This window comes from Bolinopsis microptera, chromosome 11 (genome assembly GCF_026151205.1).
Source record: "Bolinopsis microptera isolate Bmic1 chromosome 11, MBARI_Bmic_1.0, whole genome shotgun sequence".
Taxonomy (NCBI): domain Eukaryota; kingdom Metazoa; phylum Ctenophora; class Tentaculata; order Lobata; family Bolinopsidae; genus Bolinopsis; species Bolinopsis microptera.
This window is the reverse complement of record NC_087082.1, coordinates 6,239,287-6,265,135: the sequence shown is the minus strand read 5'-3', so window position 1 is coordinate 6,265,135 and position 25,849 is coordinate 6,239,287. Positions and strand designations below refer to the sequence as shown.

The 25,849-nt window shown below is 37.4% G+C and overlaps 1 protein-coding gene across 2 annotated transcripts; it reads right to left on the bottom strand.

Annotated features, from left to right (window-relative positions):
- Positions 1 to 687: 687 nt before the first annotated feature.
- LOC134823567 (guanine nucleotide-binding protein G(q) subunit alpha-like) lies at positions 688 to 18,026 on the bottom strand. Of its 2 annotated transcripts, none has more exons than XM_063835094.1 (7): positions 18,008 to 18,026; positions 4,162 to 4,338; positions 3,614 to 3,789; positions 3,112 to 3,377; positions 2,662 to 2,859; positions 2,318 to 2,489; positions 688 to 1,961 (listed from the first exon to the last, which is right to left on the bottom strand). In XM_063835094.1, the coding sequence occupies exons 2-7, from the start codon at positions 4,283 to 4,285 to the stop codon at positions 1,779 to 1,781; spliced, it is 1,119 nt and encodes a 372-aa protein (XP_063691164.1). In that variant the 5' UTR covers positions 4,286 to 4,338; positions 18,008 to 18,026; the 3' UTR covers positions 688 to 1,778. The 2 variants fall into 2 exon arrangements, with proteins under 2 accessions (XP_063691164.1, XP_063691165.1); XM_063835095.1 differs by lacking the exon at positions 18,008 to 18,026 and adding an exon at positions 5,244 to 5,264 and having other exon boundaries at positions 4,162 to 4,340.
- Between the last annotated feature and the right edge of the window lie 7,823 nt (positions 18,027 to 25,849).

Below are 25,849 nucleotides of genomic sequence, written 5' to 3'. Positions count from 1 at the left end.
ACTTGCAGGGGTACGATGAAAGCGCAATCAAACCGGCTGAATGATCACATGTTGGACAAATATTAGTATTTTCTTGTAACCTAGCAACCTGTCCAACCAAGTCTTGCAGTTTGCACGTGCATACTGTCAGTGAAATTAGGATATACCGCCGCCCAGTAACTGTTAATCATCACCAGTCATACTTTTTGAGATATGTACTGAGTAATTATGACTTATTTTATTAATGCTTTTCATACAAAATACAACAAATTCTTCATTTTATGTATCCTGGGTTTGGACAGGATATGATTATTATGACCATCCATCTTATTTTGGGAACAGTAGGAATAGTATGTCAGAGGGCAAGCTTTGGTTTAGGAAAGGAATCTCAGAGCGTCCCTAACACCCAAATCTATCCTGACTTAGTTTGTAGTTATACAGTTATACTCACAAAGTTATCCTGCCACTTAGACTTAGAGCCAACCGAAAATTTATTTATGCTATTGTTGATCCCTTCACATCAAAAACGTATATATTTGACTTAAATCAAGTGATAGATAAAAGATACAAAAATTGGTTTGCGCCAGCATGGACAAGCCTAGTTTAGGTAATTTCGAACATTTTGTATTTAATTTCAACTAGGCTGCTTTGCTTTCTTAAAGTCGATGTTAACAAAAAAATGGTTGAGACAACAAACTTCGATTATCGTAACAACAAAACCTGTTCAGTTTTCATAATTACAATCTATAATTCTGATCTGATGCTAATTTTTACAGACTTAATTACGCTATTACAGTACTTAGGACTAAAACATAAAATTAAAGAAAAATTAAACAGCTCCTTTAACATTACAATTACATTCAACTATAGTGTCTCAGTTCCTGACGTTTAACCTTGACTGTCAACGTGAATTCTATTGTAACCACTTGCCCTACCAAATAAAAGATAACAAGGCTGCTTTTATACCGACTTTACGTCAACTATCATATAAAAACGACTTTTAAACTTTTCCATTCATTAATATTTTTCATTCAATTGTGTTTCAAAAAAGAAGTCAACAATAGATATGAGATTGTTGATATTATCAACAACGTGATAGTTCACACTGCTTAATCAATTATCATTCACAAACAAAAATAATTATATCTCAAAACAAATACGCTCCTCAACAAAATCAATCGTCTGAAACAGTGTTCTCTACCGTGTTCGGAAATGGACCAGTGACGGCTTTCATAATTTGTGGCCAATTAATATATTATGAAGGATTTGACTTCAATACTCACTGCATTCTTTGAGTACTATTTAAAACATATAGAATTATTATTGTGGACTATTATTGTTAAGCTAGTGGTAGAAAATTAACGCTAATACATATATTAAGTGAAATTTTACACCCTGCCGTTTCACGGCGTAATATCATGACCCGACGACTATATGTATATAACACTCGGCGAACAACACTGGTCTGAAAAGTTTGATAGTGAAATCATCAAAGGTGAAATAATTTAGATAAAAGTCAAGATCATTGTCATTGCGGGGAAAGATAATCACTATTCACAATCAAGAAGAAATACAAAACCTAAATTTACTTATATTGACATACAACCGACGAGACGAACCACCAGCTATTCTTTCTCAGATTCAACAAGCACCAATCCTTAACTCCTTAAGTTTGATCTGATAGGAGATATTTAAGTACAAAACCGACAAATTCTGTCGGTCCTACAGAATGATTGAGATCGTCAGTGGCTTCACAAAACTGATGATAATATTGAGAGATCTAGAAATCAATGTGATTATTACACGAGGTTGAACTCATTCAAATACGATCTGAGGATTATCTCTTGAACGTCCTTGAAAACTTTGGTGATATTGTCCGTATCTGTGGCGCATGTGAAGTGCGGAAAGATGTGCGTGGCGTCCGGCCCCTCGTGAGGCGGCGGCTTTTTCTCTTCGTACAACCCCTTTATAAATGCTTTGGCCTGAAAATAAGAAAAATTTGGTACTTTGCGTATATTGTTCAGACAAGAAATAAATCGAATCAGGACGATTTCGGTTATTTCGATTTGATTACCTACCTATACTAGTACGCAATTTAATTTTAATGTAAAACTATTACTAAACGATAATATTTCTTTAGTTGGATTATAAATATAAAACGCTATTGTCCACACTATGTTAATTGAAGAGGCTGAAATTAACATAATTAAAATAATTAAAATAATTAACATAATTAACATAATTAATATAATTAACATAACTAACATAATTAACATAATTAACATATTTAACATAATTAACATAATTAACATAATTAACAGAATTAACATAATCTGACCGCTTCAGCATCCCTAGGTTCCCCTTTAAATTCTGGGAAATAGTCGGCTATGTTAGAGAAGTGGATCTTCTCGTCGAATAGATCCGTCTTGTTAAGGAAGAGGATGATACTCTTCTTCTTGAACCAAGGATATTGTAGGATCGTGGCAAATAGGTCTAAACTTTCCTTCATTCTGCAAAATAGGTTCACAATGACCAAATTTGTTGATTTAATGTTAATGACACTCGAAGTTTCACTGCTCGGATTTGTTGCGGCTACAATTATTCACCTTATCCATATTTAAGGATCCCTACACAGTCAAATTATTAGTCGGTAAAATTAATAAAGAAAAGAATTCTACTCGCCTGTTGGTAGTTTCATTCTCCATTAACTTAAGGTCATAGTCAGACAGCGAGGCCAAGAATATGATACTAGTAACATTATCGAAACATGATATCCATTTTCGTCTCTCTTTTCTTTGACCCCCTACGTCTATTACTTTGAGTTGCACTCTTTTAATGTCGAACATGTACTCGTTAATGTTTGTCGTCATCTTACGTGATCTGAATGTTGGAAATTTAGTCATAAATCTGTAAAGTTGTGTTGTTGTAACTAAGCTGAGAGCGATTTATAATATTTACAAAATTCACGTTCAGGGGCAATATAGATTGAAGCTCCAAAGATTCCCTACCATGAAACAATATAAAAATATATCCTTAACTAGCAATCATCCCAAAAGGTCAAACCATGTTCAATATTAATAATAATAATACAATATAAAATAATATTCGTAAAATAATATTCGTAAAATTAACCTGAGTATATCTTGATCTGTCGGTTTGAAACCAGCATCACAGATCTGACCAGCTTTATCCAAATAGTATTTAGCGGAGTCTATGAGCTGATACTCTTTACTTCTCCTGAAACATTGCCTGAAACCCTCGTCCTTCCAAAGCGTGACTATAGAGTTGGAAACGGAAGCTAGTTGACCCGGACTGATCCTTATCGCGTCTACTGCTGTCACGTTAGCTGCTTCCTCGTTCAATAGTTGGATGATTTTTTTGGCTTCAGCATCAGCTTCCTGCGGGTAAAAAGCTTGGTTAAATTAAAATTGGTAACTGAATGTTTTTTCTTGTGTAACAAATGGAGTAAGCCATTACAGAGTATAATAGGTATTTTGAGACTTTGAATGGGTTTCTTGAAAATGGTGGGCAACATTCAGACAACTGGTAGGCGGCTTGTCTGCATGAAACTATATACAAATATGATACAAAATAAATGATCCCAAGATAAAACTACCAAGAGTAAAAGACAAACCGGGGACTCAAACTCGATGTACAAGACAGCCATGGCAGATAAAATACTCCTACAGGCCTGCAGTAAATTACTCCTGATCACCAGCACAAACTCAGCCCGGAGGTGCTCCTCAAATCCTGATCCCTTGATGATTTTCAGCTGTTTGATGAACGTGCTTTTACCACTTTCTCCGGATCCTGTGGGACATATCTAGATGAGTTCATTTTTACGAGCCACAAATATAATGTCAAGAAATTTCGGGAGACTAAGTTCTGCCGAATTTTTTAAGGATGTACATTGAAGATGTATGATAAGTTTCATATTACAAAATATTACTCAATGCTGTATTAGAACTTTCTAGATAAGTGGAAATTTGCAAATATTTGCATATAAATTTGCATATATTTGTATATATTTGCATATATTTGCATATATTTGCATGACGCAGAACAGATTGAACGTCATGACGTCATCCAAACTGGCTAAATAAGTATTTCAGATATTCCAACCTTTAAAAGTAAAAAACAGAAATTTCATACAGTTAAAAATAATACACATCATCTACAGACCTAAAAGTAAGAGTTTGACGATCTTCTCGTCCGTCTTCCTGTCCGTGACAATCATCTTGTCAATCTCCTGGTTCTGTCTCCGCTGTTCAGCCTCCTCTGGAGTACTCAAACAGTCGAAACACATCGTGTGACCTCACCTGTGTAACTCAGCTAGTTCTCTTGTGCTTACATCCTGATCTATTTCATATAGTTTGGTCAATTATTTTTTTAATTAATAAACTTTCAAATTGTTACACAAATACATCATTTTATTTCAAAGAAATAAAAGTTATGTTTATGTAGTATGGTTTCGCACTAGGGTACGTGTCGCACTAGGGTACGTGTTGCACTAGAGTACGTGTCGCACTACAGTACGTGAACCGACTTTCAAAGAAATAAAAGTTATTATTTATGTAGTATGGACAATATGAGCTTAGATAGTAGAGGACTGGACAATATTTTGGGGACTCTCAAAGGTGTATAAAACCGAAAAGCCCACCCCCCTGCCCCCTGCCCCCCCCCCCCCCCCTCTTCTTACACCCCTACCCCCTGCCCCTACCCCCCTGCCCCCCCCCCCCCTCTTCCTACACCCCTGACAAACATTCAGACTGAGTTCATTTAAAAGTCGATACAATGTTCAATGTTCATCTTGATTTATTTGATGTGATATGTTCAGATGATTTGTAATTAGATAAAGTTTGAAACAACGAGTGGTAAAAACAACGTCTAATATTTCCATAAAACAAATAACTAAATGTCAAAACTTCACTGTACTTTCTGCCAATATTTATTGTAATTTTTAAAAAAATTCGTAAGCCGTGAATGAATGGGAAAAGCAAGTGACCGATTTCATTCTCGGTATCATTTTGCATTTGCAGACGGTCATTCAAATTAATATCATTTACTTTTGTGTGGGAAAGAGAGACACTGGCAGTGGTCCACTCTCTGGGTTTTTGGTCAAATTGTCATAAGCTAAATTAGGACAATCTGAGTTAGATGATATGATCGTATTTAGATACTATGACGCAGTGAAACTATCGGACTACGATGTATGGGGACTTGCCACCCCATGGCAACATTAAAATATATTGACATCGTTTCCTCAAATTATTTGTTATATAGTACTATTGAAAGTATTAATCTCAATGTCAATATTGTGTACATTCATTGTTTAGATCTGACATTTGTCCGATGAGAAGTAGATCTTAATCTGTTTAACATCCATTGTTTGGATCTGATATCATTTTCTATTCAATAAATAATGTACGTTCATTGTTTAGATATGGTATTGTTTTATGTGTTTCATATGCTGCAATGCAAAATCTGTCAAACTACCTATCTATTCAAGTCTTAACAAAACGGGGTATACTTCCATATAAGGGAAAATATAGCAAGGCCATATAAGGGCAAATATAGCAAGGCCATCAAAAACTGTACGTTTAAAAGTTTTCAGCTGAGATTGGTTGCAGACAAAAAAGTAAAAACATAACAATTATCTCTTCTTGCAAACAAGTTATCTCTTTGAAACCACGAAACTGCTCAAAACTAAAAACTGAGCTAAAAAGTGTCAACAGCGCTACTGTAAAGTGTAAACAACAGCTGTTGTTAAACAGCTATCATCAAGATAACTGATAAGAGACCCCATTGATCATGAAATGTAACCATCTCCAATGCAAAGGAATATGAACAGAAGTTATAACGCAAATCTACATTATCCTGTGAGCGAGTCACAAATACGTCACAAATACGTCACAAATACGTCACAAATACGGCACTAATACGTCAAGACTAGCTGAATAGTAGAAAATTGTTAAAGAAATTACCCTCCCCAAAATGACACACCCACATTAAACAAATTAAATAAGTATTTTGAACTCAGAATCATGTATAAAACCAAATGCTCATAACATTAATTAGTGGATTAATCTAATAAAATGAATGTTTATTTGGTGAGAGAGACCGTCAAATAAATAAAAACATTGCTTATACGTACTTGCTCCTGTGTTCTGTATTTGAATAACTTGGATTACAAAAACGTTTATTCGGTGTTATAAATCTGATGAATTTGCAGGCAGCTCAACAAGACTGAATAGTAGAAAATTGTGAAAAGAAATTACACTCTCCAAAATGACACACCCACGAGATTCTGTTTTACAAAATACGGTTATCACAGGTCATGTGCTGTATTTAGAAGGAAGTCAAAACCTGAAATCTTCAAAAACTGGAATCTACTCAGCTCCATAATATAAAACTTGGGACTGTGCCACAACTTTTTGGTGTCAGTCTGCGCCGAAAAGTCCGGCCCGCAATACAATGAAATCTTATATATTTTAAAAGAGAAAGCCCTCAATTTAATTCATGAACCTTTCAATCATATTTTATCAAACAAATGCACATTTTGAGGCTATTATCTAATAAATTCTACAGAGTGAAATCAGCAACATTTTTATTTAAAACTGTAGAATTCTGACAGCTCCTCTCAGCTGTTCATCTCGAATGTTGGGGTGGTCATGATGAGAAGATTTGATGGCTCCGTCAAGTCTTGACATAACTCAACATGGGTCGCATAGGTTGGTCAACTCGGAATTTGGTAAATTTTGATAAATCCTGGAGTTACGATAGAAAAAACGGTTTAAAATCTTGGACTTGTGCCATGATGAGTGACCGGTTAGTTGGTGGACAGTGGCAATTCCTGGGCGGATAGTTTCTATCGGATTTCAGTCGACTTCTAACCAGTCTTACGTTTCTTCAGACTCCTCAATCTATTATAGGATTATTATATGTCTGGGGGGGGGGGGGGGGGGTGAGGGTTGCAGGAAAAGTCCGTATGATTATAAAATAGCGGCTCCAGTTGTGCAATGAAATACTTCTAATAGTCGGATCCCAACCGTTCTAAAAGGCTATCTCGTTAGCTTTTCGTGTTAAAAGCGTTTTCTCAACGGTTATCAACTCTCTAGATGATTCTTAAAACATTTGGACTTTATTGCATTTTTGAAATAAATGCAATAAGGGCGTTTTCGGCCACACCCTTTTTCAGGGTTTCACGGTCACTCGAATTTTTGTATTTCAGTCCAGGAAAGTCTTAAAGACTATTCGGATACACCAAAATGTGCCTAATAGCCACATTTATATACAACTTATGAAGCAACATATACCTTAAAATGCTTCGTTTCGAAAATATGGCCGAAAAACGGTTTTTGGCTTGACCCAGTTCAAATTTCCGTGATTTTTGGCATTTCCGCCTAGGAAGGTCGTAGAGACTATTCTGATACACTAAAATGTACATAATGGCCACATTTATATACAACTCATGAAGCAACATATACCCTAAAAGGCTTATTTTCGGAAATATGGCTGAAAAACGGATTTTTGCCGAGCAAACAATGACAATATTCACAAATGGGCTATTGGACTGTTAACTAGAACGGTCTTAAAGACTCATGAGCAACATAGCATTTGTCACAAGATGTAAGATGAGTCACTTAGTGTCCAGAAACACCTACAAAATTTTTTAGAATGATCTACTTTATTGGGCATCTCTCTTAATGGGCCAGGCCAGCAGCATATTTGTGTCTTACGAAAGGGCGATTTTTCAAAATTACGGTTTCTTAAGGTCAAAGGGTCGGCAGCTAACAGCGAATTGGTCGCAATTGGCGGCTCATGCACATCATGTACTAAAAAACGCTCACTTTAGGAGTCATTAGTAAATAACTACTACATGATTCGTGAAAACTCCAACAATTTTTCCTTGGCACCAATTTAATTTTTAAATATAATATGTGCCAGACCAAAATTCAACTTCAAACTTTATATTATATGAAATCATGATATATGTACCAAGAATACTATACCGGACCTAAAATAAATCGGCACTGGATCCGGCCCAGATTGTTGCTTGACCGCTGACCAGTACCCCACTTTAAAATTATGATTGATTTCGCTGTCTCGACCAATACTGGTCTGTAATCCCTGGTTTGAGATCTGTTGGCCGCAGTTTAATAATACTCCAGTGGTTTGGTTCGCATAGATTTTACCATCGTATGATAATGTGTGTCATTTCCTCGTTTTTAGTCAAGTGGTTACTGGCAAGCTCTTTTGTTATTACAGCTGCCTCGAGATCTTATCTAGGACACTAATACATTAGTACTAGAACATTAGAACTATAATTATAGAACTTCAGATTAAGATTACTTGGCCGAATGGCAGGGTCCGAGATTCGACTCTAAAACGCTCAGTTTAGGAGTGATTAGTAGATAACTACTGGCCTACTGCATGCGAAAATTCCAACTAGACAAGCCTTGTCACAAGGATCATGCTTAATCAAAGTGTTCCTCGACTTGAACTTTAGTCTTGTAACCTACTGGAGTTTGGGCCACTGAATCGAATACGACCTGATATTAATTTTAGGATGTCGGGAATTCATTAAGATTTTTATTCTTTGGTTTTCAATTGTGCTACGAATCCGACTTTGAGTTGATAACACCGAGTTTCCTGTTTGACTCTCAAAGAGAGGAACCGAGGCTTAAGTTCCTCTTTTTGGCTCTGAGATTCAACTTTAAGATCAGAGTTCGGAGATCCTCGCGTCGGAGATCATGTAAGTGTAACATCAGTACCGGAGATCAGACTTTTTGCTTGATATTGGACCTATAAATCTAATCATAATATAATTTATCTAATATATTCGAAACAGCACGGGATGTAACCAAGGTTAATTTAGATAAGATATACCAGCTTTCGGGGTTACAAGACCTTATGAAAGGCAGGCAGAGCATCCTAAATCCTCATGCTATCCTCACGTTGACCATCTAGGTGCAGACTCCAGCTATTAGGCCCGAGATCCCTCCCTGGTCCCGTAGTGTCCCGTAAGTAAGAGATCATTCAGATTTTGGTCATTAAGACCCCCTCCCCGCTCTAAAATCCACTTTACCCACAGCTGGAAAAAGTTCACATGTGAAATCTAAATAGCCAAATTAGCATCTCGAGACCTTCTGTATTATATAAACCCCGTGATCCTACTATAAGCTTATGACTTATAAGGCATTGCATGCCGAAATAAAGATTCACCTCAACTGGTGATATGAACCTGGTTTGTTACCTGAATGCCCTCAGTCAAATCTCGAACCCTGCTAATGCTTTTCTTCCAAGTCACCTTTATCTGAGGTTCTAGAATTACTGTTTTAATGTTCTAGTATTTGTGCCCATGCCCCAGATAAGATCTCGAGGCAGCTCACTGCTGTAATAACAGAAGAACTAGCCAGTCAATGACATGCATTATCATACGATGGGAAAATCTATGCGACTGAAAAAAAGGATATGGGGTCATTCTGAAGTACTGGTCAGTACTGGTCAGTGGTCAAGCAACAATCTGGCCCGGAAACAGTGCCGAATTATTTTAGGTCCGGTATTCTTAGTACATATCATGGTTAAGTTTCATGGCATGAATAAATAGAAAGTTGAATTTTGGTCATTACATTTTGGCTAAATTGGTGCCAATTAAAAAATTGTTGGAGTTATCACAAATCATGCAGTAGTTAAACTTATTTACTAATCAATCCTAAAGTGAGCGTTTTTGAGTATATGATGTGCATGAGTCGGCAATTCCAAACAATTTACTGTTGTCTGTTAGCAACTGAACCATTGACCTTTACTAGAGAAACCGTAATTTTGAAAAATCGCCCTTTCGTAAGACACAATTAATATGCTGCTGGCCTGGCCCATTAAGAGAGATGCCCAATAAAGTAGGTGTTTCTGGACACAAAGTGACTCATCTTACATCTTGTGACAAATGCTATGTTGCTCATGAGTCTTTAAGACCGTTCTAGTTAACAGTCCAATAGCCCATTTAATTTGTGAATATTGTCATTGTTTGCTCGGCAAAAATCCGTTTTTCAGCCACATTTCCGAAAATAAGCCTTTTAGGGTATATGTTGCTTCATGAGTTGTATATAAATGTGGCCATTATGTACATTTTAGTGTATCAGAATAGTCTCTACGACCTTCCTAGGCGGAAATGCCAAAAATCACGGAAATTTGAACTGCGTCAAGCCAAAAACCGTTTTTCGGCCATATTTTCGAAACGAAGCATTTTAAGGTATATGTTGCTTCATAAGTTGTATATAAATGTGGCTATTAGGCACATTTTGGTGTATCGGAATAGTCTTTAAGACTTTCCTGGACTGAAATACAAAAATTCGAGTGACCGCGAAACCCTGAAAAAGGGTGTGGCCGAAAACGCCCTTATTGCATTTATTTCAAAAATGCAATAAAGTCCAAATGTTTTAAGAATCATCTAGAGAGGTGATAACCGTTGAGAAATCGCTTTTAACACGAAAAGCTAACGAGATTCCGTTTCGTCTCAGACTATAACATGTTCATTAAATATTTAGTTCTGCCTATTTTTTAATAAATTATTTTTCAGAACTGCAACTGCACAAACGTTGTACAATAGATGCAAGGTAAAATGAAGTTCAAAGGAACATTTTTAATACGGTTAATCTAACAGAAATATCTGTCATCACCTGCACAGAAGACATCAAATGAACGGTAATTTGAAATGCATTACTGCGAAAAAAATACGAAATGTTAAAACAAAACCTGTGTTATAAAAATCAGTGCGGAAAACAGAAACAGAGTTAAAATATTTCACATCAAAGTTACAGTAGAGATGAGTAGGGAGCAGCAGCTATATATATTATATATATTATATTACTTAGTACTACAGTTACCCATGTGTACAACTATAGTGTTACCTTATATTATAAATATTATATTACTTAGTACTACAGTTACCCATGTGTACAGCTATAGTGTTACCTTATATTATATATATTATATTACTTAGTACTACAGTTACCCATGTGTACAACTATAGTGTTACCTTATATTATAAATATTATATTACTTAGTACTACAGTTACCCATGTGTACAACTATAGTGTTACCTTATCTTATATATATTATATTACTTAGTACTACAGTTACCCATGTGTACAACTATAGTGTTACCTTATCTTATATATATTATATTACTTAGTACTACAGTTACCCATGTGTACAGCTATAGTGTTACCTTATATTATATATATATTATATTACTTAGTACTACAGTTACCCATGTGTACAGCTATAGTGTTACCTTATATTATATATATATTATATTACTTAGTACTACAGTTACCCATGTGTACAGCTATAGTGTTACCTTATATTATATATATTATATTACTTAGTACTACAGTTACCCATGTGTACAGCTATAGTGTAACCTTTTATTATATATATTATATTACTTAGTACTACAGTTACCCATGTGTACAGCTATAGTGTAACCTTATATTACATATATTATATTACTTAGTACTACAGTTACCCATGTGTACAGCTATAGTGTAACCTTTTATTATATATATTATATTACTTAGTACTACAGTTACCCATGTGTACAGCTATAGTGTAACCTTATATTACATATATTATATTACTTAGTACTACAGTTACCCATGTGTACAGCTATAGTGTAACCTTATATTATATATATTATATTACTTAGTACTACAGTTACCCATGTGTACAGCTATAGTGTAACCTTATATTATATATATTATATTACTTAGTACTACAGTTACCCATGTGTACAGCTATAGTGTTACCTTATATTATAAATATTATATTACTTAGTACTACAGTTACCCATGTGTACAGCTATAGTGTAACCTTATATTATATATATTATATTACTTAGTACTACAGTTACCCATGTGTACAGCTATAGTGTAAGCCGTGCTAAATAACTCTACGTTATGGAACTTCGATATTGTTCTGAAAGTTGAAACTTACTTGAATTCATGCATTTTTGAACATCAATGAATATTTACAACTAGAAATTAGCATTACCGTAAAGGGTGACAGGTTATCATTTAGAGAAAGTTTCAGCTGAAAAGCGTCATAATGTGTTTAAATAGTTCGACTATGACTCATATTTGATACATAACAAGAGAAACGCCATTTTCGGACGTGAGGAGAGTTAGGACTCCTCCAACTACATTAAATCAATTCCTTCTGTAACGTCCTCAATAAATGTAATTGATTTTTAGTGTTGTAATTAGTTTTAAAAATTATCTATATTATATATAATATATATAATATAATATACATAATTTATATACGAATTATGCATGCACCACGTTAGAAAATCAACCAAAATGCAAAAAGATTCACAATACTCCATATACTCAGCAGTAAGCAAGAAGTCGAACACACATGTAAAACACGTGCCTTCACAGCCGAATGATCTTCTTTAGTAGTCGATACTGAAACAAAGGAAATCCTCGCATGACTATGTCTCTGTGAGATTAGATGAAGTTATTTACAATATTTGAGACAAGAGATACGACGCTCTTGGACGCGAGAAGGATTAGGACTACGGTAAATGCATTCCTTCTGTAGCATGATTCACAGAATATACATGTAACACACATGTAAAACGCGAGAAGGATTAGGACTACGGTAAATGTATTCCTTCTGAATCATGATTGACAGAATATGTGATACTTTAGTTGTAAAATACAACTAAACGCCGAATAAGTGTGTTCAGTACTTACTTCTCGACTACTAATAATTTAAATTTGTCACATATTTGAGTGTTATACAGCTAACATTATGTATGTTGAATGTTTATTATATCATTCTCTATTAGTTTCAATATTTATACAACAGAAAATGATTTTTTTCATAAGGGGGCCAAAATGTCAGAGTTTTTTAAATTTAGCACGTGCTTTGCGCCACAGCTTCAATTTCACAACAGCTAAACGTTCAGTTTTAACCATACCTGTAAAAAGTTTTCGAAAATTTGTTTTAAGGAATGAATTCTAGCAATGAGGAATGTAGATTTGGAGTAGAAGGGGCGACTATCGTGCAGTTAGACTATGCAGACAGGATAGGCCAAATGAGGCCAAATAAGTTGGCAACAGCCCCTCTTTATACCGCACTTTTTGGGATGAAAGATTTATCGTAAAATAACGATTAACATTGTACAGGAGAACCATGTTGTCAATTAGGTCCGTATTTCCGTACTAATAACATTAACACTGACGTGCACCAACATAAAAGGGGGAAATATTGTGCATTTAAGAGACATAGAGAGGAAATTGAAGAATCAGGTGATCTTGAAGCTGAAAAATAGTATTATATGAACGGAATAAACGAAATGGCAGAACCAGATAACAAGAGAGAAGAACCCACTTTAAGACCCAGATAACAAGAAAGAAGAACCCACTTTAAGACCCCAGATTACAAGAGAGAAGAACCCACTTTAAGATCCCAGATAACAAGAAAGAAGAACCCAATTTAAAACCCCAGATTCAGAGAGATAACCATTTAAATGTACTGAATGAGCACGACTAAAGTATTTAATGTACACAAGTATACTAATATCTTAATATAGTAGTGTAGTACAAAGGCTACCTACCTGACAATGGAACCTGAGCCTCATTGTTAGTGACTCACTGTGTTATTGTACTGTTATTTACATATCTGGACTTGAATTGAGTGTGTGTAGTTGAGGAACGTGGGACTTGTTGGCTTGGCAACGTGGGACTTGTTGACTTGGAAACGTGGGACTTGTTGGCTTGGCAACGTGGGACTTGTTGACTTGGAAACGTGGGACTTGTTGGCTTGGCAACGTGGGACTTGTTGACTTGGAAACGTGGGACTTGTTGGCTTGGCAACGTGGGACTTGTTGACTTGGCAACGTGGGACTTGTTGACTTGGCAACGTGGGACTTGTTGGCTTGGCGACGTGGAACTTGTTGGCTTGGAAACGTGGGACTTGTTGGCTTGGCAACGTGGGACTTGTTGACTTGGAAACGTGGGACTTGTTGGCTTGGCAACGTGGAACTTGTTGACTTGGCAACGTGGGACTTGTTGACTTGGCAACGTGGGACTTGTTGGCTTGGCAACGTGGGACTTGTTGACTTGGAAACGTGGGACTTGTTGGCTTGGCAACGTGGGACTTGTTGACTTGGAAACGTGGAACTTGTTGGCTTGGCAACGTGGGACTTGTTGGCTTGGAAACGTGGAACTTGTTGGCTTGGCAACGTGGGACTTGGCAGACTTGTAGTTATAAGGTCATTTAGCGTGCATTTTAATGGAGTGTGCAGTGCAGTAGTGGGTAGTGGTTAGGTCACGTGACACGTGGTTAGATCAAGTGACACGTGGTTCGGTCACGTGGTTAGCGGAGTAATTGCGACTTGCATGCAGGTTACGTCGTCTAATCATATGTACGTCATTTAGACTTAGAGTTGCACAAGAACAACGTCAATATTATACTAAAGATGATGATTAAAGTTAACAAGCTACACAACATTAAACAAATTAAAACAAGTATTTTGAACTCAGAATCATGTATAAAACCAAATGCTCATCACATAAATTAGTAGATTAATCTAATAAAATGGATGTTTATTCGGTGAGAGAGACCGTCAAATAAATAAAAATGTAGTCAGGCTCACACGAAAACACTACATTGAAAGTACTCTATTATAAAATCGCAAGAGCTGTTAAAGTTTGCCGTGAACTTAACCGCTAGAAGATACAATTTAACAGTTACAACAACGGTAGCTGGCAGCGTGCCAACATCCTAGCTAGTAGCGCCGTGTCATATATAACAAAACACACAATTTTATATTTGATTGAAATCCCAAAAAGTTAAAGAGTTACACAGAAATACCTCTCACAGATCGGGTGGCAAGACGGAATATTAAAAGAAAAGGTCTCCGCAATACTCGATTAGGTACGTCACACAATTTTAAAAGACAAAGCCAACAAAAAGCACATGTTATCAAAAACACCGCACATCAACAAAGCACATCAACAAAGCACATCAACAAAGCACATCAACAAAGCCTTAATGACTCTGTGAAAATGCCAAACTATTAACATTAACAAATAAACTTATTTCAATAAACTTACTTTAATAAAGTTATTAAATAAGTTATCTGCGCACGATAATAATCTGGATCGTTAGCGTGAGATCGACAATTGACAACGACACCTAATGACACCTAAAGTATGTGGATATGTCAAGTATGTGGATATAAAATTACAACTACAAGTACTGACACCCGAGAGAATATCACTATTACAACTGATGTAAAACTGTTGCAAGAAGCAGGTACTCGCTACTCATTATGTATTATGATATACTCATTATGTATTCAGTACTGTTTGTAGTGTGATATGTATAATCATCCCGTTTACAATTACAACCTGTGGATATTCTCGTGAGGTGGCAAGTCTTTCAGAGACAAAACTGCAAGGGTTGGAATCCCATGGACACACGGACAGACAGGGGGATCTGTTGCCAGGGGGATCTGTTGCCAGGGTGATCTGTTGCCAGGGAGATCTGTTGCCAAGGGGATCTGTTGTAAAGGAGAATCTGTTGCCAGGGGGAATGAGGATCTGTCGCCAGGGGGATTTGTTGCCAGGGTGATTTGCTGCCAGGGGATCTTTTGTACAGGGGGATCTGTTGTCAGGGGGATCTGTTGCAAAGGGGATCTGTTGCCAGAGGGAATGTGAATCTATTGTCAGGGTGATTTGTTACCAGGGCCCACTACCCAGTAACCTGCTAGAAGGGTATTTGCTAACTGTATTAGCAAACGGAGACTCTCCCGAAATGAAGTCTCCAGAAATCTCTCCATTATAGTTTAAGTTAAACGGTTCAATAATTTGCTTCTGACTTACAGTTCCATTAAACTCAAGCTTCTCCATGCCCTAAATGGATCGAGGCAAATATGCTGATAATCACCAAGACTGCGATCATTATAGGTAATGTAGTCTCAGTGGTTCCAATAGGAACACTGAGCAGGCATCATAACGACACTGAAAATGTGTACAGGTGGTATTGACACAACTAGGCCCTGATTAGCGTATCAACTTATTGTTAGATGATAATACTAACCATGTTATGGTAATGTAAAAGGGGGGCTAGGGGGCTACTCGGGGGCTACTCACACTTCACATAACAGATGATCAATTATAAGTGGGCCTCTCTGCTTCTCTTGCTATTATTATATCACTGGATAGACCCTTGCGTCGCGAGGACTACTTAGACTAGCTGATTAAGAAATCAGCCCTAAAGACTCAGGACCTGAAGGCAAAAAAACCCTTGCTCCAGGCCCTACATGAACAAAAGCACAACTCCTTCAACAACTCCCCCCCCCCCCCCCCCCCCCCCCTTCCAGCCCTATATAACACACAGAAAAGCAACAAAGGCACAACTCTTTGAACCGCAACTGACGACGGTGTCAACTTACAATAACCCTCCTCTCCTGACTTTACCTGACTTAACCGTGCTCATCTACAATTTTCAGGATCAAGTTACGACTAGCCGAGAAGAAAGGGGGAGTTTGGTGGATGTACCGGACATCTGGTACTATAGTACCGTACATCTGGTACTATGGTACCGTACATCTGGTACTATGGTACCGGACAACTGGTACTATTCTATACTCTATAGTTAGGAGCTTTGCATTCTCTTCTTTACACAGGTGTTAATTACTAAATATTTCGTGGTATATTTTATAAAAGTACAATTATTTTACCATTCCAGGTTTGTCTGGATATCACAGGACTTCTATTTAAACCAAAATACTTTTGAAAAACTCCGGAATAATCTGCAGTCTGTGAAAGTAATTGTGTAGTGGCGATCGGGAAAGGTCTGAATACGAGCATTTAGCAATAATAATACGGAATACGATCATCTCATAAACATTACAAATATGTGGAATATACAAACTGTACATTTTACATGTGTACCGACTGTCTCGACTAATTCCATAAGTCTAATTATTGGAGCTAGTGCACATTTTTGTTTTGTCATAACTCGCCACTTAGGTCCAAGATCATTATAATACCTTATCGGACTTTATTTGAACGGACATTAATTGGACGCTGGAGGCCCTAGCGTTCATTCTAATGTCCGTTCAATTAAAGTCCGACAAGGTAGTTAAATTAAATATATTAAATGAATGCCTTAGAGCGTTCATTTTAATGTCCGTTCAAAATTATGTCTGTTCACAAAATGTCCGGTCAAATAACGTCCGATAAGGTATATAAAGCCGGACTTCCAGGAAAAGTGCTTGGTAGTGGGACACATTGGAGCTGCACATCTCATGCAATATGAGCTGCACATTGGAGCTGCACATACTCATCTCATGCAATATGAGCTGCACATTGGAGCTGCACATACTCATCTCATGCAATATGAGCTGCACATTGGAGCTGCACATACTCAACTCATGCAATATGAGCTGCACATTGGAGCTGCACATACTCATCTCATGCAATATGAGCTGCACATTGGAGCTGCACATACTCAACTCATGCAATATGAGCTGCACATTGGAGCTGCACATACTCATCTCATGCAATATGAGCTGCACATTGGAGCTGCACATACTCATCTCATGCAATATGAGCTGCACATTGGAGCTGCACATACTCAACTCATGCAATATGAGCTGCACATCTCATGCAATATGAGCTGCACATTGGAGCTGCACATACTCATCTCATGCAATATGAGCTGCACATACTCATCTCATGAAATATGAGCTGCACATTGGAGCTGCACATACTCAACTCATGCAATATGAGCTGCACATTGGAGCTGCACAACTCATGCAATATGAGCTGCACATTGGAGCTGCACATCTCATGCAATATGAGCTGCACATTGGAGCTGCACATCTCATGCAATATCAGCTGCACATTGGAGCTGCACAAACTCATCTCATGCAATATGAGAAATTTGGTGCATTTGGACACACCATATGAGGCTTGCATTTTTCGTAAAACTAAATCATTAAAGCCTCAAATTATTTGTTATATTATAGTTGTGTTGAAAGTATTAAAATATATGATAATTATTATAATCGTTGATGAACATTCACCAAGTTACACTAAATAAAAGGGTCTTGCGAGGTCAGAGTCGAAGTCGTTATGGAGTAACATTATAAGATTATACACTCAGTTTGTTTTATAAAGACACGCTTTATAAATACAAAGCCTTCAAATGAAAAAGACGGCAAGGCTTCAAAATTGAAGAATTAAAGACGCCACAACAGGTCTCAAAATAGATCGGATGTAATAAAGCACATTTCACACTGACTTTACATCTACCAGCAAATTTAAAGACGGGTTGCGATGAATTAAAGACTGTAAAGGCGTCAGAATGATCGAAAATAAAGACGCTGAAGCCGTCGCCAAAGTTAACCGTCTATACTTTTATATAACAAACTGAGTATACTCTGCATTATTATACCTATTGATTGGTGCCTGAAACACGACAACTCACAACACTGCTTATATGCTTTACTATTTATCTATCACATTGTATAACTTATATGCTTAAGTTCACATATTACTTAATCACTTTTTGGTCAATTTGTAACCCCCCCCCCCCCCCCCCCCCCCCCGTTATCATTTTTACACATATCTATCGTGTAAAAATTACACTAGCGTAATCATTTGGAACTACCTTCCCCCCTCGGCTGATTATGTAATATTATGTGAACGACCCCCCCCCCCCCCCCCCCCCCCTCGGCTGATTACGTAATACTATGTGAACGACCCTTATCAGTAGTTATCATAGTTACACTACTAGTTACCATAGTTATAATCATAAGATGTTCGTGATGACCTATTTTCGGGGAGCCCTGATTTCACTGAATAAGGCGGAAATTTTTGAAACTGACCAAATGTGGTCACATCTATAAAGCTCATTGAATTTCTCAAATTTCAATTTGAAATTTGATACCGGGTGCAACTGAAAAATAACGTCATACATTTACGATTTACTCATTTATTTAATCTTTCAATAGTGAGGATGACACTGATAGAGTCTGATAGTAATGATGACTGATAGAGTCTGATAGTAATGATGACTGATAGAGTCTGATAGTAATGATGACTGATAGAGTCTGATAGTAATGATGACTGATAGAGTCTGATAGTAATGATGACTGATAGAGTCTGATAGTAATGATGACTGATAGAGTCTGATAGTAATGATGACTGATAGAGTCTGATAGTAATGATGACTGATAGAGTCTGATAGTAATGATGACTGATGGAGTCTGATAGTAATGATGACTGATAGAGTCTGATAGTAATGATGACTGATAGAGTCTGATAGTAATGATGACTGATAGAGTCTGATAGTAATGATGACTGATAGAGTCTGATAGTAATGATGACTGATAGAGTCTGATAGTAATGATGACTGATAGAGTCTGATAGTAATGATGACTGATGGAGTCTGATAGTAATGATGACTGATGGAGTCTGATAGTAATGATGACTGATAGAGTCCGATAGTAATGATGACTGATGGAGTCTGATAGTAATGATGACTGATAGAGTCCGATAGTAATGATGACTGATAGAGTCTGATAGTAATGATGACTGACGGAGTCTGATAGTAATGATGACTGATGGAGCTTTGACAAGAGCCGCGTAGCTTCAACGTACAATGGAGATAACGTGTTAATGATCATTGGAAGATGGTTTTTACCGATGGTATCAATATTCAATGTCTTTCAAGAGGATTGAGCAATTAAAATTGTTATTTGGAATCCATATTCAAAATGAATCAATTAACAGAACACAAATTGAATAACAAACCACATTCCAAACAATGTAGCATACACCTGAAAATGGGATTCGAGCACAATTATTCGCCATACACGAACCAACCAGCAAATACAAAGGGACACTGTGTTGACTGAACAATGTTCAATGATACAAATATAATTATCTTCGGTACTGAATACAGGCGTGGTGTGGTCACGACACTCGACTAGCTTGTTATTATGCTAATTATGCTAATTATGCTAATTATAAGGCATGCTAAAATATAATAATAAGTTACATGCACATAACCGTCTCTGATAATTTCTCAATTATACGCTCTACCAAAAGGAGGGGGTACCACGAACTAGTACACATATAATTACAACATCTATAACTACAACATCTATCAGGTGACACTGGAGACAAAGGCAAAAGTAGAAACAAGTGTCCCTAATGTTTCACCGTTAATTACGAAGCCACTAAAAAGTTGCCGCATTTGTGAGGTATACTGTAATGCTAATGAGTATTATATTATATGAATAGTATATTCCCAACGTATGTCCAGTGACTTTTGGCCCACCCTGTATATTCCCTCCCAGTTATAACTGGGTGGGTATAAGACTTCTTTTTTATTGAGACATCACGCACAAATCCCCCTGGCAACAGATCCCCTTTTCCCCTGGCAACACCTACTTTTGTCTCTATAATGTGACCTTGGGGACCGTCACATATTACGTAATCACTTTTTGGACAATTTTGAACCCCCCCCCCCCCCCCCCTCCCCCCTCCGTAACAGTTTTGCACATAGCTATTGTGTCATAATTACACTAGTGTAATCATTTGGAAACCCCCTCCCCCTCGGCTGATTACGTGATATGTGAACGACCCCTAATCATAAGATGTTACACTAGCGTTAATAACGTTATCAATAATCATTTGGAAACCCCCTCCCCCCTCGGCTGATTACGTGATATGTGAACGACCCCTAATCATAAGATGAATTACACTAGCGTTATCAATAATCATTTGGAAACCCCCTCCCCCTCGGCTGATTACGTGATATGTGAACGACCCTTAATCATAAGATGTTACACTAGCGTTATCAATAATCATTTGGAAACCCCCCCCCCCCCCCCCCCCCCTCGGCTGATTACGTAATATGTGAACGACCCTTAATCATAAGATGTTACAATAGCGTTATCAATGATCATTTGGAAACCACCTCCCCCCTCGGCTGATTACGTGATATGTGAACGACCCTTAATCATAAGATGTTACACTAGCGTTATCAATAATCATTTGAAAACCCCCTCCCCCCTCTCTCTCTCTCTCTCTCTCTCTCTCTCTCTCTCTCTCTCTCTCTCTCTCTCTCTCTCTCTCTCTCTCAGCTATGTTTCTGAGAGACGTTTACACACGGCATATTCATTAGATTTACATTGCAAGAACATTGAACGATCTAACTTATCAAACCTAAATTTGGCCGTAGGTTTTTCGTTTTCACTTCCAGCGAAAAAAGTAAGGGCCGAAAAATATAAGGTCAGAAACACTCTGGGGTAAAACAACAAAGACCATTTTACAGTCAATGTTATATATTATTATTCCTCTCTAACTCCACTGATTCCGTACACTCACGGCATCTGAAGCTGAGACAGCTGCGGTTCAGAAAATATATATTTATTACTTTTCATTGAAATCAGTTTGTAGGGAGTAGGTGCATGTATGGGGGCTGAGAGAATGACTTATCGAGCTGTAATATTAGCAGAGGGTGGCTCATTAGTCCCAACTAAATGTGTGTAATCAATATGGCAATCTGGTGGATTTGGAACGTATTATTATGTTATACATTGAAACCCTGATTTACCTCGCCCCCATTTACTGCAAACCCCGATTTACCGCGGCCATATCCTTCCCCCAAACTCCGCGGTAATTGGGGATTTTACTGTACTCGGATGGTTATAAAATACTGAAAAGCAAATTATCGGTTTCATGATTGGTTAAATAAAATAGGTGACTTGACCACGATACTGCTGAACCGAATAAATATTCATTAGATGGTTCACGTACTGTAGTGCGACACGTACTCTAGTGCGACATGTACCCTAGTGCGAAACCTCCAAGATCGACACTGTCGCAGTTGAGTACGTTACCTGGATCGTAGTGCGACACGTACCCTAGTGCGACAGAGAATTTTCAAGGCCGACACTGTCGCATTACAGTCCAGGTAGCGCGACACGAACCAAAGTGCGACAAAGCACTTTACACATTCACTAGGTCATGTTGCTGCATCTTCCTTCTCCAGCCGTCAGGATAGAGTCAGTGGATAGTCACCAGCTGCGTACAAGTTAGTCGAGGTGCTGAAGGTACCATCGATGACAAGATGAGGGGCCTCAGCTAAACGATCCATATTTTCCACAGTGCCAAACAGGAAAGATCTTCTTCTCTCTGCTGAAAAGGTAGAATCACAAAGAAGGAAGGTTTCGCCACCGTTCGTTCTGATGTAGTCAGGAGCTAGGACAAAGTCAGCCAAAGAGCGGGGAGCAACAGGATGCCTCATGGCCTTCGTCCGAGATGTGCGTGCCATCTTAGCGAGGGATTCCTGCTGACAGTTGAGTTTTGACATGGCTTCGAACGATGCGTGATAGGAATGAGGATCATATGCTGCTTACGAGTTACCCGGTGGATCACACACTGCATACGTGGCTTGAACTGACCCGAAGGAATTGTGATCAGTGGATCACTTCGAAACACGTGATGTGAACCGACGAATCGTATTCTCAAGATCACTTCGAAATAAGTGACGTGAACCGACCCGACGAATCACTTAATGGTCCATAAGAAGGATAGGATGTGACCTGAACTTGGAAATAAGTCAGGATATTTTGTCGCAGTAGAGTACGCTACCTGATTCGTAGTGCGACACGTACCCTAGTGCGACAGAGGGTGTTTTTGTCGGACTTCGCACTAGAGTACGTGTCGCACTAGAGTACGTGTCGCACTACAGTACGATTACCTCATTAGATTTACATTACAATAACATTGAGCCGCCTAACTTTGACCCTACATTTTATGGCCATCGATTTCCTGTTTTCACTTCCAGTGAGAAAAAAGTAAGGGCCGGAAAAACGAAGGTCAGAAATACTCTGGGACTAAAACAATAAAGACCTTACTATATGGTGGATTTTGACAGCAGAACGGCGGGAGAAGTGCGTCATACAGTGATTATATAATTATACAACATAATTATACAACATAATATATTCATTCTCCTTTTCAAGGTTTAAGAAGCATTAACTAAAACTGAACGAATGCATAATTTTCAAGTTCTATGCCCGAGTGCGAGGTTATTATACTATTTAATTCTAACCACAAAGTTGTCCCAAACTTACCACAGCTTCACATAACTACATAACTCTGGCGTAGTGTTACTATGGTAACTACATAACTCGATAACAAGGCTCGTCAAAATCCTGCTAATTCAGCGATCAAGCATTCTATTGTTGGGGGCAAAGCAGCTGAATATAAACCACATAATGCACATAATGCACATAATGCACATAATATCACATAATATATCTCCAACACTACTCAGGTTATTATGACAGTATACCACTACTCGGTTTCTAAAACTACAGACACCATTATCTTCCCTCGGCTAAACCTCCTTATTAGGCATGATTTCAGATTAACCTGCATAATACTTATCTTATAATCTTATGAAGATTCTATTCTTACCAATATAATATTTATATCGCTATTCTTATCAATATAATAAGATAATACTTATAATATCTCTATTCTTACCAATATGGAAATCTTATACTTATTTCTATTCTTACCAATATGGAAATCTTATATTTATTTCAATTCTTTTTGATAATTTTACCATCAAATAAACCTCACAAAACAACTAAATTAAACATGGTCATTCGAAAGGTAATACCTACTTCTGCTGCATTTTACACGTATAATACCTACTTCTGCTGCATTTTACACGTAATACCTACTTCTGCTGCATTTCACACGTAATATCTTGTCAGTTGACCTCATAGGAATCAAATCAAACAGAGAGTAGGTGTTATATTTCACACTGATCTACACTTACAGCTTCACTGTTAGCTCATAAAAAGATAACCGCATGTAAATTACCGAGTGATGCAGATGGTGGCTTTTTTATCCATTACATTGGACGGTCATAGAGTATAGACTGGAATTCAAAGGGCATAACCATGTCATAACCAGTAACCACGTCATAACCATGCCACAACTCAAAATGGTCACTAAGTGGTTACTAGCCGGCAACTAGAATTAATGCTCCCTCTTTATCAAATTAAAAGTGGCTTCTGCCGTCACAAAGAAACGACTTGTGACCCGAGATGAGACCCAACCTTTCAGATTAGGTATATGATACTTCCGTAACCACAGATTCTGATAAATGTGTCCCAGCTGAGAGGTCTTATTATCAACCGCGACCAATTTCTTAAAATATGACACTTACTAGATTACACAGGATTTTTTTTACACAGGATTAAAATTAGATTATAGATCCATTATCATGGACCGTCATAATTGTGCAGAAATTAATGAAAACATTCATCTTTCCTTGAAGTCAGGGCCAGGGTTATCCTTAAATCTTAATTATGACTAATTCGCGAGGTTCTCACCAAATTGATAGTAAAATTGTTTAAGTTTCGTGCATTTGAATTACGTTGACGCATATCTTCGGTGAAGCTATTTCGCTCTTCGGAGCAGCGAAGGAAATAAGTGCACACACAATTGACAACATAGGAGCGCCTTTCTTGAAATTTAATATACTGTTGGGTGTTTGGTTGAATATTAAGTGAACGGTGGCAGTGAATATACTGTGTTCCAATTTGCTATATAATAATATGGTATTTTTACTATGGTAACACTATTATAATATATAGTATATTAAATAGTGCACTCATAAATATATTATATTAAGATCAGATAATAATAAAAGCATATGCCTTAAAATCTTACTCACACAGGCGTGTCTTATTTCACTTAAATTAAAATATTAACTAGACTCCGGTAATTTCCCTTAAATAGCAACTCAGGTAATTTCCCTTAAATAGTAACTCAGATAATTTCCCTTAAATAGTAACTCAGGTAATTTCCCTTAAATAGCAACTCAGGTAATTTCCCTTAAATAGTAACTCAGGTAATTTCCCTTAAACTCAGGTAATTTCCCTTAAATAGTAACTCAGGTAATTTCCCTTAAACTCAGGTAATTTCCCTTAAATAGTAACTCAGGTAATTTCCCTTAAACAGCAACTCAGGCAATTTCCCTTAAATAGTAACTCACGTAATTTCCCTTAAACTCACGTAATTTCCCTTAAATAGTAACTCAGGTAATTTCCGTTAAACTCAGGTAATTTCCCTTAAATAGTAACTCAGATAATTTCCCTTAAATAGTAACTCAGGTAATTTCCCTTAAATAGCAACTCAGGTAATTTCCCTTAAATAGTAACTCAGGTAATTTCCCTTAAACTCAGGTAATGGATCAGAATGATCAGGTCACCGAACAAAAAGAGGACAATCAGATGTTATATGCGTGTTTCTCTGCCAAAAACTCGATAAAACCTCGTATACTTACTCGAAGAGAAGAATAAAGTGTCTTGACGTACTCTCTCTCTCTCTCTCTCTCTCTCTCTCTCTCTCTCTCTCTCTCTCTCTCTCTATAATCAACGTTACATTTTAAGCGAGCGATTTTACTGTTGATTAGAATATTGGGATATAAAATAGTTACAGCTAATGTAAGTAATTGCGTCACAAATTGTGTGATCCGAAAATGGCTTCAGCGGATGATAGGAGCAATAATGAATGATTTTACCTTGTTTGGGACGGGAATCGGTAATGGTTATACAATATTCTGTCATTATGTGACGCGTCACGTGGATCCCCTGGTAATCGTTTTGGGGGGGGGGGGGGGGGGGGGCGGGGGACTTGCAGACTTCAAGAGTCTTGTGTAGTGTGTACAAATATGTTGAGCCAACGAAACATGCAGTGATTCAAACCAATTGGAGCAGTAGTCCCATTACTTTAGTATTGATGTGCAA